The 17657-nt window shown below is 38.8% G+C and overlaps 2 protein-coding genes and 1 non-coding gene across 4 annotated transcripts in view; 2 read left to right on the top strand and 1 right to left on the bottom strand.

Annotated features, from left to right (window-relative positions):
• PARG (poly(ADP-ribose) glycohydrolase) overlaps positions 1-404 on the bottom strand; it is a 134919-nt gene extending 134515 nt beyond the window's left edge. Inside the window, exon 1 of the mRNA XM_015147033.3 lies at positions 247-404. The gene's annotated coding sequence lies outside the window, so the exon portion shown is untranslated. The remainder of the gene's footprint in view (positions 1-246) is intronic.
• Positions 1-17657, top strand: part of TIMM23 (translocase of inner mitochondrial membrane 23 homolog (yeast)) — a 31812-nt gene continuing 14155 nt past the window's right edge. The window contains 6 exon segments of one of the 2 annotated variants that reach the window (NM_001190973.2): positions 1-229; positions 2943-3001; positions 10342-10435; positions 10664-10748; positions 13120-13178; positions 16437-16547. In NM_001190973.2, the coding sequence (NP_001177902.1) occupies positions 124-229; positions 2943-3001; positions 10342-10435; positions 10664-10748; positions 13120-13178; positions 16437-16547 (514 nt within the window). In that variant the 5' untranslated portion in view covers positions 1-123. 2 annotated transcript variants of the gene reach the window in all.
• LOC114670210 (small nucleolar RNA SNORA74) lies at positions 12411-12611 on the top strand. Its single transcript, XR_003719692.1, has one exon. It is a non-coding gene; the product is annotated as a small nucleolar RNA SNORA74 (small nucleolar RNA).

Below are 17657 nucleotides of genomic sequence, written 5' to 3'. Positions count from 1 at the left end.
AGGTCAGCGTGTGAAGGAGGCGCTAGCAACGCGGGGGTTACCCGCTGTTATTGAGGAGCAACGGCCCAGCGGACCACCCAGACTCGAGACAGCGGCGGGAACCACTCGGTTTGCTGAGATACCATGGAAGGAGGCGGGGGAAGCGGCAACAAAACCACAGGGGGATTGGCCGGCTTTTTCGGAGCCGGCGGAGCAGGTTACTCGCACGCGGATTTGGCTGGCGTCCCGCGTAAGTATGGGGCCTACCTTGCGATTATTTCTGACTGGTTCTTGCGTCTTCACTAAAGTTGCGCGTCCCATGTTTTATGTTTTTTTTCCTTTCTGGCATTTACAAGCTTCAGCACTAGTGGTGGGGTTAGTGTGTCTGCATGGCTGCTCTTTCAATATCGAAAGGCCTTAAAAAGGGCCACGGATCTCCCGGAGAAGCTGTCCGTGATTGACCTGGACTCGCGAGATGATGCATGTTTTCTTAGGTTTATATCCAAGCCTCGTGTCTTTTGTGTGGTGGGCCGTGTGATTGGCCCTTGATTAAGAGTAGAGCCCAGCTTTGGGAGTAAATGTATTCCAAATAGCAAGCCGTAGTTAACTTTTTAGTACACAGCGACGTATTCTGAACCCCCAAGTAGCCGTTAGGGCAGAACATTCAGTAGTATTGCATGTAAGTGAGAAATAAGTATGACTTGGGACAGGCTGGGAAACCATTTCTAGGAGCTAGGAAGTAAGCTGAACTTTAAAGGTGATATATATGCCACGTAAGAATTATAGGAAAGGAAATAAGCAACAACATAAAGGATACAGAGGCATAAATTCCTTGCCTTTGCCTCTCCTCAGTCTTGCGAATATGTATTCCAGAACTTTGGTACTTTGTAACTGTGGTTATTCAACTGGATAAATAGAACTTGGACCTAAAGATAGGCAGTTGGTCGTGGATAAAGCCTTTACGAAAGTACTTTCTTTTTAGAGAATCCTTGTAATATTTTTCTAGGTGTTTTATATTAAAGGACAGCAACAACAAAATATGTTCAGACTGACTAGCGCAAAAAAAATATAAAAGAAAAGACCTTTCATATCCCTGGTGTCACCTTTGTCAAAAAACGGAATCTACAACACAAGGTGTTCTGTTCTGTTCTGTTGTTTTTTTCTGTTTTTAGAGTCAGGACCTCGTTCTGTCACCCATGCTGGGGTGCTGTGGCATGATTATAGTTCACTGAAGCCTCGCACGTCTGAGCTGAAACAATCCTCCCCTTTAAGCCTCCTAAGTAGCTGGGACTCTAGACACGTGCCGCCACGCCTGGCTAATTTTTTTTTTTTTTTTAACTTATTATGGAAATGGGATCTCCCTGTGTTACCCAGGCTGGTCTCAGACTCTTGAGCTCAAGCCATTCTCCTGTCTCGGCCTCCCAAAGTGCTGGGGTTCCTAGGCCTGAGCTACCACTCTACCTGTTTAGAACACAGTTTCATATTAATCTTAATATCTCTGAGTTTCAGAGCACAAATGGCATACGCTTCCTTAATGTGACAATATTGTTACCTTAATATGATTAAGATTTGAAGGTAAATTGAGGGACCAGGGAATGAACACCATTTACTAAACTTTTACAATGTGCTAGCTAGTTTTCTGGGGGCAGGACTATAGTGGTTTTTTTGTGTTTTTTTGTTTTGTTTTGTTTTGAAAAGACTCTTGCACTCACAGAGCTTACATAATACTGAGGTAAGCCAACAAACATAAATTAAAACATTACAGTTAGTGGTAAGGGCTGTAAACGGGAATAAAGCAGAGTCATGAGATTGTGATGGAAGCAGGATGCCATTTTAGAACGGGTTAGGGAAAACGTCTTAAGGGAGTTGACATTTGAGCTGTGACCCAAATATAGTACAAATGCTTGGGAGGCAAGTATCCAGGAAATTAGCTAGTGCAAATGTCCTGAAACAAAACAAATTTGGTATGTTTAAGGAACAACTCTTAGGCCACTCTGTCTTCATAGTTACAAGGGAGTTGAATCAGCTGACGATTGTGAAATCAGAGAGGTAGGGAATGACAGCTAATGTAGGGTTTTGTAGGTTATGGTAAGGAGTTTGGATTTTCTTAAGAAAAATCACTGTAGTTGCTATGTAGACTGTGAGTTGAAGGGGCAAGAGAAAGCAAGGAGTTAGGTAGGAAGTTGTTGCTGTGAGATATGATGGTTGGACTAGGCTGGTAGCAATAGAGATAAGTAACAATTCAAAATAGGTGATGAAAATAGAATAAACAGGACTTATAATTGATGAAAAGATCAGAGGCATAGGTGATACATATATTTGTGAATTAACTGCTGAAATACAGAAGAATCCAAAGATTGATAGGTTTTACTGTTTTCAGTGTTAGTGAATTCAGGTCTGGCCCTCTGAAAGTTTGTATTTTCTTTTGCACAGACCCACATACCTATGGTAATGACCCAAGGATTCTCACCCTTGCCACAGTAAATCAATCCTTAATAGTAATATGTGAAGGAACTGCCTTGAAATACTTACATACAACATGTACATAGGCAGAAAACCCAACCCAACCACTCTTTTCCCCATGGAATTGATTAGTCTTTTCTCAGTCTTATTTTGCAATTTACATAGTCACCAAGCATTCTTCTAGTAAATTGAAAGAAATTAACTATAAATGGCCTAGGCTACACTTCCTGTAAGTTCAGTAATCTGATCTATGACACTGCAAATATCTTACCTGGTGTAAAAGCCTGAGCCACCAGTGGAAAACCTGGTTTGGGATTGAGGGTCTGAGGATATCCTGAGTCAGCCCCCAAACTGACAGGGAGGATAAAATGGGAAAAAATTTTCGCCTTCAGTGAGCCTATAAAAATTGCAAACACATGTAACAATCAGGAGCTGGATTAACTCTAACCGAATTAACTTAAAGAATGTTGTTGCAATGTGACATTTTGTTTTCTCTCTAGTAACTGGTATGAACCCTCTGTCTCCTTATTTAAATGTGGATCCGCGATACCTCGTGCAGGTAAGATTAAGATTTTACTAGTTTGGTGCATTATTTTACCATTTAAAAAAAAACGCCAAGTGCTATGCTGACTTGAACTATGACATGCACTTCTGGAGGCAGTAAGTTTCTGGTCTCCATTTACCCTTTTTTCCTCACAAACACTAGGAGCTTGGCCTGCATCTCTCTGAAATCAGTTAACTACCTTCAAAGGCTTATTTTTTTAAAACCAGAGCAGAATTAATTTTTGAAAGCACCCCAATAAAGTATTGGGGTACCTAATTACAAAGTGTGTGGGGTTTTTTTGTTGTTGTTGTTTGTTCATTTGTTTTGAGATGGAGTTTTGCTTTTGTCCTCCAGGCTAGAGTGCAGTAGCGCGATCTCTGCTCACTGCAACCTCAGCCTCCCAAATTCAGGCCATCCTCCTGCCTCAGCCACCCGAGTAGCTGGGACTACAGGTGCCCACCACAGTGCCTGGATAATTTTTGTATTTTCAATAGAGACGGGGTTTCCCCATGTTGGCCGGGCTCCCAAAGTGCTGGGATTATAGACAAAGTGTGTTTTAAAGCTCAGTTTACAATATCAGGGTTCTTTTGACTAAGCATCAAAAGTTCCAAAGAGTATCTTTTTAAATCCAAGATTTATTTCCTAATATATCTTGGATATATTAGGAAAGCAAGGTTGATTTAACACCTGAAAATTAATGTATTGTGCCATATCAATTTATAATAAAGCAATCAAGGAAAGAATATAGACCACATGCTCATCTCAGTAGATTCACAAAAATCATTTGACAACATCCAACACCCCCATTTATGATTATAAAAACAAACTAGGCTGGGCGCAGTGATTCACACCTGTAATCACAGCACTTTGGGAAGTGAGGCGGGCGGATCACTTGAGGCCAGGAGTTTGAGACCAGCCTGGCCTACATAGTGAAACCCTGTTTCTACTAAAAATACAAAAATTAGCCAGGCGTGGTGGTGTCTACCTGTAATCCCAGCTGCTTTAGAGACTGAGGCACGAGAATCACTTGAACTCTGGAGACAAAACTTGCAGTGAGCTGAGATCACACCACTACACTCCAGCCTGGGCAACAGAGTGAGACCTTATCTCTAAATTAATAAATAAAACTAGACACAGAAGGGGCTTCAGCCTTATAAATGGCATCTAGAGAATATCCAAAGCTAACATAATTTAATAGTGAAAGACTGAATACCTTCTCCCTAAGATCAAGAACAAAGTAAGTATGTTTACTCTCATTTATATTCAGCATTGTCTGACCAGGGCAATTAGTCAAGAACATGAAATGACATTCAAGTTGAAAAAGAAGTTAAACTATCTGTTTACCAATGACATGATCTTATCTATAGAAAATCACAAGGGAAATCAGAAAAATCTATTAAAACTAATGATCGAGTTCAGCAAGTTGCAGAATACAAGTTCAATATACATAAATATGTTTCTAGACAGTCACAGTGAACACTACAAAAGTGAAATTACAAAAAACAGTTCATTACCAATAACATTAAAAAGCAAATACTTAGAAATAAATGGACCAGGTGCAAAACATATTCTGAAAACTATAAAACATTATTGAAATTAAGTGGAAAGACACATGCTATGGTCCTGAAAATTTTAATATTAACATGACAGTACTCACCAAATTAACCAACAGATTTAGTGCAGTGCCTGTCAAAATCCCAGCTGGCTTTTTTTGCAGAAATTGACAAGCTTTTATCCTAAACTTCGTACGGAAATTCAGGGGACATTGAATGACCAATGACTTTGAGAAAATAAATTGGAGGACTTGAACTTGTCAATTTCAAAACTTTCTACAGAACCACATCATGATAGTAACATAAGAATAAATCCATAGATTAATGAAATACAGAGTCCAGAAGAAAGGCGTTGCTTTTCAACAAGGATGCCAAGATAAGTCAGGGGAGATGTTAGGACAACTGGAACCCATATGCATAAGAATGAAGTTGAACCCTAACCCTGCACCATATACAAAATGTTACCACCAAGTGAATTAAAGACTTAAATGTAAACTAAAGCTGTCAAACTCTTAGAAGAAATCATAGGCACAAGTAGTTGTGACTTTGGATTAGACAGTGATTTCTTGGATGTGACACCAAAAGCACAAGTGATAAAAAGAATGTTGACAGATTGTATTTAATCAAAATTTTAAAATTTTGTGATTCAGACAATACCAACAAGAATGGAGGCCGGGTGCAGTGGCTCACACCTGTAATGCCAGCACTTTGGGAGGCCGAGGCGGGTGGGTCAACTGAGGTCAGGAGTTGAGACCAGCCTGGTCAACATGGTGAAACCCCGTCTCTACTAAAAAATACAAAAATTAACCAGGCGCAGTGCTGGGCGCCTGTAATCCCAGCTACTTGGGAGGCTGAGGCAGGAGAATTACTTGAACCTGGGAGGCAGAGGTTGCAATGAGCCGAGATCACGCCACCACACTTTAGCCTGGGCAAGAGAGTGTAAGACTCTGCCTCAAAAAAAAAAAAAAAAAAAAAAAAAGAATGGAAAAAGGCCTGGTGCAGTGGCTCACACCTATGATCCCAACACTTTTGAGAGGCTGTGGCGGGAGGATCACTTGAGCCCAAGAGTTTAAGACCTGCCTGGGCAACATAAGAAGATCCCATCTCTGCAAAAAAATCACAAAAATTAGCGGGGTGTGGTGGTGTGCACCTGTAGTCCCAGCTACTAGGGAGGCTAAGGTGGGAGGATCACTTGAGTCCAGCAGGTCAAGTCTCAGTGAGCGTAATCAAGCCACTTAACTCCAGCCTTGGTGACAGATGGAGACCTTGTCTCAAAAGGAAAAAAAAAAATTGGGAAAAGACAATCCACAGATTGAGAGAAAATATTTGTGTATTATGTATCTGATAAGGAATTTATATCTAGAATATTTAATTTTTTTAACTCTTAAAACATTAGTAAAAAATAATTACAAAATGGGCAAAGGATTTGATTAGACGTTTATGAAGATGTAGAGATGTCTAATAGTGACATGAAAGCTGATCAGTAACATTAATTAGAGAAATAAAACCACAATGAGATACCTCTTTACACCCATGGGGATCAGTACAATCAAAAAGAAAATAATACATATTGTTGAGGATGTAGGGAAATTGGGTTTCTGTACATTGCTGGTGGAAACGTAAAATGATACAGCTGCTTTTGGAAAAGTCTGGCAGTTTCTTAAAGTGTTAAAAATAGAGTTACCTTATGACTGACAATTTCACTTACGTATACTCCATACTCAAGAGAATTGAAAACCTCTGCGCACATAAGTTGTGAGCGAGTGTTCCTAGTAGCATTATTCATAATCAAAAAATGGAAACAAACCAAATGTTTATCCACTGATGAATGGATAAAAAAATGTGGCATATCCATACAATGGAATATTATTTGGCAATAAAGAAGTATTAAATTATGCTACAATATAAATGAACCTTTAAAACTTCCTAAATGAAAGAAGCCAGTCACAAGAGACCACATATTGTGTGGTTCCATTTATATGGAATGTCCAGAATAGGCAAATATATGGACAAGAAAGTAGATTAGTAGCTGCCAAGGGTTGGGAGTAAATGGGCAGTGACTGCTAATGGGTATGTGATTTTTTCGGGGGGTGATGAAGATGCTTTAAAATTGATTGTAGTCTTTGTTGCATGACTCTGAATATACTAAAAACCACTGAATTGTACACTCAGTAAGTGAATTATATGGTGCATGAGATACATATCAGTAACTCTGTTTTCTCTCTCTTTTTCCTAAAAGACAAAGTCTCACTCTGTCTCCCAGGCTGGAGTTGCAGCAGCAGCATCATAGCTCACTGTAACCTCAAGCATAGCTTACTGTAACCTCAAACTCCTAGGCTCAAGCAGTCCTTCCACCTCATCCTCCCAGGTAGCTAGGGCTGCAGGTGAACACCACCACGCCTGGCTAATTCTTTTTTTCACATTCTTTGTAGAGATGATGTGATCTGGCTTGTTTGCCCACGCTGGTCTCTAACTCCTGGCCTCAAGTGATCCTCCTGTCTTGGCCTCCCAAAGTGCTGGATTTACAGGCGTGAGCCACCATGCCTGGCTTTTTTATTATTATTATTTATTTAAGAGTTATGGTTAGAACCTTTTATTTCAGAGTTGAATCACTAACAGCATCTGACAGCGGCTGCATTTCTTGTTTGTGTTAAGTGTTCAAATTGAAGCAAGTTGATGATTTGGACCTTGCCAGTTTAAAGCTTCATTATTTTTGAAATGTTTTCAAATGTTATATTTTAACATTGGGTGTTCATTGATTTTTTTGCTTTAAAAGTGCCCCTTTGTCAATTTACTCAAAATTTCAAAACTAGTTACATGTATTTTGCTTTAATGTTGAATCTACACTTAGAGGTTGTACTCTAGATCTAGTTACAAATTCAGTATCATTGTGGCCCTGCATTGCTAGGTGGGGCTTATTAAGGTTAGACATAAAATAGTTAGTATCCCCGCAAAAAACTTGTGAATTCATTCTTCATCATGAACATTTATCTTCCATTGGAATTCTAGAGGGACTTCAGACTTTAAAAAAGTGTTTTGTAAACCTCATCTGTTATTGGAAATAATTAAGGAAACCTTACATTTAAAGATACCTTAATAGAAATTACATTTTATCAAACTTTTGTTTACACTTTTGAAGGTTAGAGACATCTTAAATAAAATAGTACCTTCAACTCACCATGTCGTGACTTTGGCAACAGCTTTTTTTTTTTTCTTGTTTAATAATAGACACAGGGTCTCACTATGTTGTCCAGGCTGGTCTTGAACTCCTGGGCTCAAGCAGTCCTCCCACCTTAGCCTCCCAAAGTGCTGGCATTACAAGCATGAGCCACTGTGCCTAACCAACTTTTATCTGATGCAGTACTGTAGTTTCTCTTACTAATGCTTTTGTATCATCGCTACTCTTAACATCCTCATTAATTGTATCAAGTAATAAATTTTTTTGTTAGCCCAGGTGAACATCTGGTACAAAAATAAGGAAAATTTAAATATTTTTGACATCCATATTGTTAAACACACAAAATTATAAATTAAAAATATTTTTTCTTTTTTTTCTTTTTCTCTAGCAAGTACATTGATACCCATTCTTGGATTTATCTTCTGTGTTAACAAACTCTGGTACTTAGGGGATTTTAGTAATACTAGCGTCCTGGAGTGTCAGCAGGACAGGTTTAACAGGAGCTTTTTAGTAAATCTTCCTTACATTCAACATATTAATATACTTCGATAACAACCTTGTTTGTGTGTTGGACATTTGCTTGCAACCCTTGTTATGTTTTTATTTTTCAGTTGCTGCTAGCAGGAGAATGAGTTGGTGACATGCAGTTGTGCTTGCTTGATAATGTTCATCACAGCCTTTTTTTTTTTTAAGTTTTTTGTTTATTTCATTTATTTATTTATTTATTTATTTATTTTTTGGGGATAGAGTCTTGCTCTGTCACGCAGGCTGGAGTGCAGTGGCGTGATCTCGGCCTCCGCTCCCCGAATTCAAGCAGTTCTCCTCCCTCAGCCTCCCAAGTAGCTGGGACTACAGGTGCACACTGCCACACCCAGCTAATTTTTTGTGTTTTAGTAGACGGGGTTTCACTGTGTTGCCCAGGCTGACCTCAAACTCCTGAGCTCCGGCAGTCCACCCACCTCGGCCTCCCAAAGTGCTGAGATTACAGGTGGGAGGCACCACTCCTGGCCAAGTTTTCTGTTCTTCTTCTTTTTTTTTTTTTTTTTTTTTTGAGACGGAGTCTCGCTCTGTCACCCAGGCTGGAGTGCAGTGGCCGGATCTCAGCTCACTGCAAGCTCCGCCTCCCGGGTTCACGCCATTCTCCTGCCTCAGCCTCCCGAGTAGCTGGGACTACAGGCGCCTGCCACCTCGCCCGGCTAAGTTTTTGTATTTTTAGTAGAGACAGGGTTTCACTGTATTACCCAGGATGGTCTCGATCTCCTGACCTCGTGATCCGCCCGTCTCGGCCTCCCAAAGTGCTGGGATTACAGGCTTGAGCCACCGCGCCCGGCCGTTTTCTGTTCTTAATTAGTGATCTGTTTCTGGATTGAAGGATGTATATTTTTTTTTTCTTCTCAGGAACCATGGCCTGAGAATAAAGGATAATTAGTTACCGCATTGAATCTAGCATTTCAAAAAATTCAGACAAAAAGCACAGTTTAATACTAAGTCATTAATTTAAAAGTTGAAGTACCCAAAATTTATAAAACTCTATACAATTATACTATGACATGGGATCTATTCAGTTTTTATTATTGCCCAGCAGACCGTTCTTATGTGATGAGAGTGGATGTGCTTGTTTACTTTTGCAATTTTTGGTGAGGATGTGTACACATGCCGGAAAGAAAAAACCAAGGCAGAACCACAGTTTTCTGATCAGGAATACACTTTTCGGAATCAACGTTCAGTATTTGCCACAAGGATGTAGGAGAATGTTAATTGTCAGTGGTCTTTACTATGTTAAATGTAACACACTATGTGTCTTTTTGCCAAGAGTGTGACCTAGCCATTGGTGGCTTATTTTAACCATCTTTGCATGGAAAGCTTGCCAAAAATGAGTGTGTTTGTGTGTTTTTTTTTTTTAATCCAGCAAGGTGATAGAATTTTGTTTGTTTTTTCAAGTGTGTTTTTCATAAAGGTGTATTGACTCTTCAAAATTGGTAACCATATTTTGCTCTTAAGAGTGTCATTTCTCAATCTTAGTATTTTGGGTGACCTTCCAGGGGTTCATGCCACAGTTTGTGTATACAATTACTAGAAAGAGGGTCTGTAGCTTTCTAAGAGTATCAAAGGAATATATACTCCTTAAACAGATAAGAATTCTTAAAGGGGGTCATTTGCCCTTGCATAATTGATCCAAACTGTTGTACTTTATTAGTTTTTGCTCATTTTTTTGAACATTTGGCTTTATACATGGAAAGATGCACAATAAATAGCTGCTACAGAATGAAAGTTGTTTGCTTCTTCCAGACTGCTTGTCTATTCTATTCTTCTAATAGCTTTCAGTATTCCTTTCTCTAGAGCTGTCCTTTCTAAACTTAACTTTTGCACAAATCTATCAGATTTAAGTTATGAAGGAAACAGTCTTTAATGAGACTCCCTTCTGAGAACTGTGTTTCCTATTTCATTTCACTTTGATTTAGGTATTACTGTTGCAGAAAGTTTTATTTTTATTTAAGTATAGGTTTGAGTTAATTTAAGGTTTACTCTCTGTGAAAAACTACTTTGAAATGTTAAAAAAGATGACTTTACAAGATTTGTATCTTGAGGGACCCTCAGCTTGGTTTTCATTATTATCCTTTTAGGATACAGATGAGTTTATTTTACCTACTGGAGCTAATAAAACCCGGGGCAGATTTGAGCTGGCCTTCTTTACGATCGGAGGATGTTGCATGACAGGTGAGTGTTACATACTTTTTTCTCAAGTGTGCTCAGTTCAAGTAGTTGAGGGTGCTTAAAATCAAAAGCAGTTAGAATGTTGGTTTCAGGGTTTTTTTTTAATATTTACATTTGTCTTTTTCTATTAAATGAAAAAGAATCAGAAGTGTAGCTATGCAGTTTTGAGTTTCTTTGTTTGTTTTTTAATGTAAAGCTCTCTTATCTGGGTGAATTGTTATGATTTACCAGGGGCTGCGTTTGGGGCAATGAATGGTCTTCGGCTAGGATTGAAGGAAACCCAGAACATGGCCTGGTCCAAACCAAGAAATGTACAGTAAGTCTCATGTAACCATCTGATGTAGTGATACTTGAATATTAAGCTCTGTTTTGTTGGTTTGATGAGTACACCCTTGATATTATAGATGGTTAGCATAGTTATGTGATTTTTTGTCTTTGTTTTTTAATCCTACTCAAAAGCAACTAAGGAATCGGATTACTGACTCTAAGCTTTTAAAAAGGAGTGATTTTTTGAATCCGTGTCCCTCAGTCAGCTAGTGCTATGCCAGCCTGGCTTCTCAGCTGCACCTGTCACATTCTCCAACCCTGTGTGACATGCTTTTCAAACTGTTGAATTGCCGATGGGAATTTTGCATTGTTTGGGGGCATGCGGATCCATAGGAAATGGTAATGAAGACATAAACAGCTCATGAGCGTGATGGCTCAAGCTGCCATCATTTGACTTGAACTTCTTACTGTCTTGACTTTACGTTTCCGAAATGATGAGCCAGATAAATTTTAAATAAAACTTCTAGAATTAGAGTTAATTCCAAAAGGATAAGACACAGTTTTCTGTTAGAACTTGAAGTTGCAGAAAAGGGAAAGTACAGCTAAAAGGATTGGAAAGTATGTTTTCACCCTTCTTAAGAAGTAAACATGGCCAGTCCCTCCTGATATTCCTTAAACAATATGTTTAGTTTTGCCTATTTTTATGCTTCATATATGTTTCATAAGTATGTATTATTCGATGGCTACTGTTTTTGTTTTAGGATGCTTTAAACTCCATCTTCCTTTCATATTGTTCAGCCAGCAGATGGCACCAGATGTGCTAGAACTAGACCATGGGAAACTGGAACGCCTGTTACATTGTGGGGTTTTTTGAGAGACACAGCCTTGCTGTGTTGCCCAGGCTGGCGTGCAGTGCCGCCGTCACAGCTCACTGTAGCCTTGACCTCCTGGGCTCAAGTGATCCTCCCACCTCAGCCTCCCAAGTGACTGGGACTACAGGCACGTGCCACTGTACCCAGTTAATTTTTTAATTTTTTGTAGTGACGTGGTCTCACTGTGTTGCTCAGGCTGTTCTCAAACTCCTGAACTCAGGTGATCCTCCTGCCTCAGCCTTCCAGAGTACTGGGATTATAGACGTGAGCCACTGCGCCTAGCCCTGTTTTTTATATTCCTGTTAACTGTGTGGATCTCTGTCCATGCTTTGCTAGCCTAGATCCTTCAGTATTTTTATTACTTGTCCTTTGCTTCAATAATATTTTTAACTTTTTGTATTATGGGGAATTTTGAATATATAAAAGTAGACAAAAGACATAGCATAGTGAACACATGGACCATAACCCATCCTCAACCATGGCCAGTTCTATCCCATCTCCTTCTCCTCTCCCATCTTGTTTTGAGACAAAAATCCCAATATCATATTAAATACAAATTTGGAAGTAGATCTAGAAAAGACAACTTAATTCCTTTCTTAAAACGAGTTATTAAAATGCTTGTTAAAAATGAAAAAATAATGGCTGAACCAAAAATACGTTAGTAAATATGTAACATAATTAGAAACAATGTACTTCTGTTTGTAAACTTGACTGATTTTTTAAAACAACCTTTCAGAAGCAATACAAATTTTTGTTTCTGTAGAATATTAATTAAATGAGTTGTTTAATAATTAAACTGAATGAGTTCCCTCACTCTTTGTTACTGTATTTCCATAATTTCCAGCAGTAGTCAGCCATCTGGACAGAACCATTCCTGGAATGGTGTTACACTGCTGGGAGAGGAATGTCTTCTCTTCATCCGGTTGCCTCCATCACTGTTCTGGTGGTGTCTGGCACTGGTGCAAGGCAGGACTGTGCTTCCTTGAGCGTGTGCTGAGCATTCACCTTGGCTGCTTGGTTCTAGTCTGGGAGCAGACCCAGGGTGCTTTCCCCGTGTATCCCAGTTAGATGGCTGATTCCTTCTCTTTAATTCTACTTTATATTCTGTACTTTGATATTCTTTACTTTGATTCTCTTTAACATTCTAAGCATATGTTCCCCTTCCAAAAAGAACCTTTTAGAAGCTAGCTCATCATAGTTAACAGTGGCATTTTTTACATGGATTAGTTTCTGTAAACCTCTAAAATACATTCCAGGCTGTCATTCAAAGCCTTACATATATTTAATGTGTATTCATTATATTATACATTTAATAATAAGAGTTTTCCTCAGTTATTGCCCAAAGTCTTGAAAGTTTTAACCTAATTTTCACTTATGTAGAGTAAAAACTATCCTTACTGAAATCTGAGATATTAAGATATATTTTAGAATTTAAAAAATTTTGAGCCTTGGGTCTAGAAATGTTAAATAGCTATTATTATTGTTTTTAAAGGTTACTAGAGAAATAATGATTCTAAATACAGATTCTTTCTCTTTCTGCCCTGGTAGGATTTTGAATATGGTGACTAGGCAAGGGGCACTTTGGGCTAATACTCTAGGTTCTCTGGGTAAGTAGAGATCTCGTGTGATAAATTGTTAAAGAAAGAATGTACAAATATCATGAACAATTTAATCAGCCGATATTCTGGTCCTAGGATATGAGACAATTATGTTTAAATCCATTCCATTGCATAATATAGGTACTACTTAGGGAAAGACCATGAACTAACTTATGAAATAATCTCAGGTGCTGATACCATTCTGAATACCATTTCTGAATTTTTAAAATCTTTTGAACACTGCACACTCTCCTTTCCAAGCACAGCACCCAATCATGTTTAAATGAAATCCAGATAATTTAGGTCCAAAGTAAAGAGCTTGGTATATTAGGCAAGGTTCAAGGTCCTGTAGTGATACAAGATACATTAATCCGGCCCTCTTGCTATCTTTTCTTAATAGCCTGTTCATTAGTCTGTTTACCTGAGTAGATTCCAGGCACCTAATTGCCAGAATTGGAATAGGTTCTTTGTAGATAATGAAAACGTTTGCAGTTCTAGGCAAAAGGTAATTTGGTAGTGCTTAATTAGAGCCTAATGCTTTCATACCGTATTGTTTATGAATGATTGATCACTTGGAATCTATCTCTTATGGCTTAGGTCCTGACATCCACAATTTTCATACTTTATGAACTTAGTTGGATCTCAATTTAAATTGTGGCAGATTAAGGAGGGGAAGACATAGAAAATTCATTGATACCATAGAAAAAATGTTTATTATGGCAGAGTAAGGTCCTACCTTGTCACAGAATTTGGAAGCAGTATATCTTCACACTATAAAGCCAGTTTTCACATTTTGGATCCTAAGAGATGGCTGCATTCATATGTTTCTGATGTCTGCATTCCTCCCACCCTACTACTGAGTCACCCCCCTCTGTTTCTTTTGATTACTTGTATACCTAGTCAGCCCAGCCATCCTTGTCTGCCTAGGACTTTCAGAGAAAAGTCCAAGAAATGTTCCAATAACCTCCGTCACCACCCCCCCCCCGCCCGCCCTGCAGTCCTGGACAAACTAGGATGACTGGTCACCGTCTGCATACCCATTGTGGTATGATCAATAACAGTGTTCTGCTCATGATCAGTTTCAGTTAAGTAAGCTGAAGAGGAAGATGAGCTTTCATAGATGTATAAAAATACTGCAGTAGAGGAGTTGTAAGGCTGAGCACGGTGTATTGTTGCAAGGGTCAAATGTAGCTATAATTTTGAGAAAGAGCTTAAAAGTTTAACATACTCATTCCAGATAGGAATCTGTAAGAGCATAGAAGGATGGCTTGGGGGAAGATACTTTAAAATGAAATGGTGCTAGTGTTATAATATGTGAGAATCAAACCTCACATTTTTTTTAAATCTATTTTTTCTTATACTAGAAATATGTGTGTGTGTCTTTAATCCAAAGTACAGAAATTATGGGTAGCATATAAATGAAAATTTTAAATATACTTCCTGAGACTTCCTAGTGGTACTTTCTAGAAATAGCTACTATTGATGTTTCTTCTGAGTTCTTCCAGCGTTTCTCTGCATAGCCAGTTAGTCATGTACCATGTGCACATGTCCTTACTTTACTTGTTAGTGAAAATGATTCTTCTGGTTTTTAAGTTACTGTATACCATTATATGAAAAGTCACTCTCTGAATCAGTTCAGATGGTACAAATGCTCTTGATGGGCATTTTATTTGTTGCCAGGTGTTTGCTATTAGAAACTGTACTAGTGATCATTCCATGTATATCTTTGGATAAATTTATCTAAATATAATTGCCGTACTGACTTTTGTGTTGAAAAAAACAGTTTTTCCTCTGCTCTCACACTATAACAGTCAACATAGGATATTTCTGTGACCAGTTATGTGGGAATATTTCCCCACATACCAAGTAATGTCTTTTGCAGTGGACACCGGCTGGGTGTCCTCCCATTTCAGTTCTGCCTGGAGATAGCATTAGATCAGCAGGTTGAGCACTCTGTCCCACAAAAATGAGCCCCACTTTGGATACTTCTGATACTGATTGCAAGCCCCAGGTTATTTTACCTGTGCTTCTGACCAACCAGCTTTGTCAGGGTTCCCACAACCCCCTCTTTGGGTTCAATTAATTTATCAGATTGGCTCACAGAACTCAAAGGAACACATACTTAACATTTGCCTAGTTATTATAAAGATTTTTTTTTTTTTTTTTTTTTGAGAGAGGGTCTTGCTTTGTCACCCATGCTAGAGTGCAGTGGAGCTCACTGCAACCTAGACTTTCTGGGCTTAAGCAAGTCTCCTACCTCAGCCTTTCAAGGAGCTGGGACTACAGGCAACATGCACCACCATGCTAGGTAATTTTTTAAAAAAATTTTTTAGAGAAGGGGGTATCCCTATGTTGTTGCCCAGGCTGGTCTCAGACTCCTGGGCCCATGTGATCTTCCCACCTTGGCCTCCCAAAGTGCTGGGATTACAGAAACTTTGTGAGCCACCACACCTGGCTGGATATTTTTAAAGGATACAGATAAACAGCCCAGTCAAGGAATGCATAAGGTGAGGCCTGGATGGGCCCTGAGTGCAGGAGCTTTCATTTCACTGAAGTTGGGGTGCACTAGCCTCCTGACATGTGGGTGAGTTCTTTCTCGCTTTCCTGCAAGACCCACAAGTTCAGCTGTCTAGAAAGTCCTCCGACCCCATCCACTTGGGCCTCATGTGGAAAATTGATTGAATAGGCATGACTGAAGCATGGACAACCTTGTAGAACTGTGACTGGACAAAAAGGGCATGCTCTACTACTAACAGACTGGACGCAGAAACCCAGCAAGGCCTGTCTGCCCAGATTCTCCTTGGCCTTTCTGTGCAGCATTTCTTCTTCCTGGGTATGGGGTATGATCTCTTCTGAAATGGGGATCCTATGGCCTGCAATCAGACAAGGTAGGTCATAGAATTTCTTTATGACCAGTTCCAAGACAGAAAGGTGGGGAAAGATTGGAGTCCTGCTGTGAGGAGAAAAGGGAGCAGGTGAAAGGAGGACAGAATAAGGTCAGAGAGATACTCTGTTTTCTGAGGCTGCTTCTGAGGCCTGAAGTGCCCCAGTAATACAAAAAAGACCTTCACCTTTGTCCCTCTGAAGCTGTTCCAAAGCTGCTTCCAGAACCAAGGACAAATACTTTAATAAGTGATTGTTTTAGTCACTTAGGAAGGGCTATGGGAGTTATGAGCTAGGAACCATGGATGAAAAACCAATATATGTATATCATAATATCGCACTTTATCACTATTTTGTTGCTGAGCACTTCCATTTCCTCTTTAGCTTTGCTCTATAGTGCATTTGGTGTTATCATTGAGAAAACACGAGGTGCAGAAGATGACCTTAACACAGTAGCGGCTGGAACTATGACAGGCATGTTGTATAAATGTACAGGTGAGTACTGTTGAATGGAGAGCCATCTCTTAATACGCTTGAAGTGCACTTTTTAAAATTCATGGTTTTCAAGGAAACTACACTGTTGCAGTAAAATCTAGTGTTCTAACTTTATGGTTATTTTGGTTTGGTTTGGTTTTTAATTGTGGTAAAATAAACCTAAGATTTACCTTCTTAACCATTTTTTAAGCGTACAGTACGTTAGTATTACAGTCACATGATTGTATAGCCAATCTCAGGAACTTTTTCATCTTGCAAAACTGATACTCTATATCTATTAAGCCTCCTTCCAATTTACCACTCTCCTTAGCTCCTGATAATGTTACACTTTCTATCTCTGAATTGGCTGTTTTAGGCACCTCATATAAGTAGAATCATACAATATTTGTCCTTTTGTGATTGGCTTATTTTATGTAGCATAATATCCTCAAGGTTCGTCCATGTTGTTGCATGTGCCAGAATTCCCTTCCTTTTTAAAGCTAAATAATATTCATTCTGTGTATGTATGCCACGTTTTGCATGTGCATTCTTTTATCAAGGGATATTTGGGTTGCTTCTACCTTTTGGCTCTTGTGAATAATGCTGCTACGAATGTGGATGTACAAATACCTCTTCAAGATCCTTTTCTTTTTTTGGATATATATGAGAAGTGGGATTCTTGGATCATATGGTTTGTGGTGGTTTTTTGACATTAAGAAGATAAGATTCTTTTCTGTATTTTTCATTCATTTTAGTTTAGTTTTTTAAATCTTGGACAGACTAAGCAATAGAATATTCAGAATTGGTTTTGTTTTAAACAATAGTTTGACCTGTGTGACATCAGCATATTAAACTATCACAAGACACCCAAGGTCAAAGCCCAGGAATGACTTCCCTGTAAGTCAGTTTAGAGCATCTTATTCGTATGATCATCGTATGATCTACTGGGAGATCAACATGTTGCTGTCAAGGGTCATATAATTCTCTTCAGTGATAAATTTTTACTAGTTTAGAAGCATACATTCAAGTAATGCCTAATTTAGCTTTTTTATTATGTTGATACATCTTTGGCTACTTAATTTTTATTTTTACCAAAATAATCGACATACATGATTTTTTAAGTCAAGGTTT

The sequence above is a fragment of the Macaca mulatta genome, chromosome 9 (assembly GCF_049350105.2).
Source record: "Macaca mulatta isolate MMU2019108-1 chromosome 9, T2T-MMU8v2.0, whole genome shotgun sequence".
Lineage (NCBI taxonomy): Eukaryota > Metazoa > Chordata > Mammalia > Primates > Cercopithecidae > Macaca > Macaca mulatta.
This window is presented reverse-complemented; position numbering and strand designations above follow the sequence as displayed.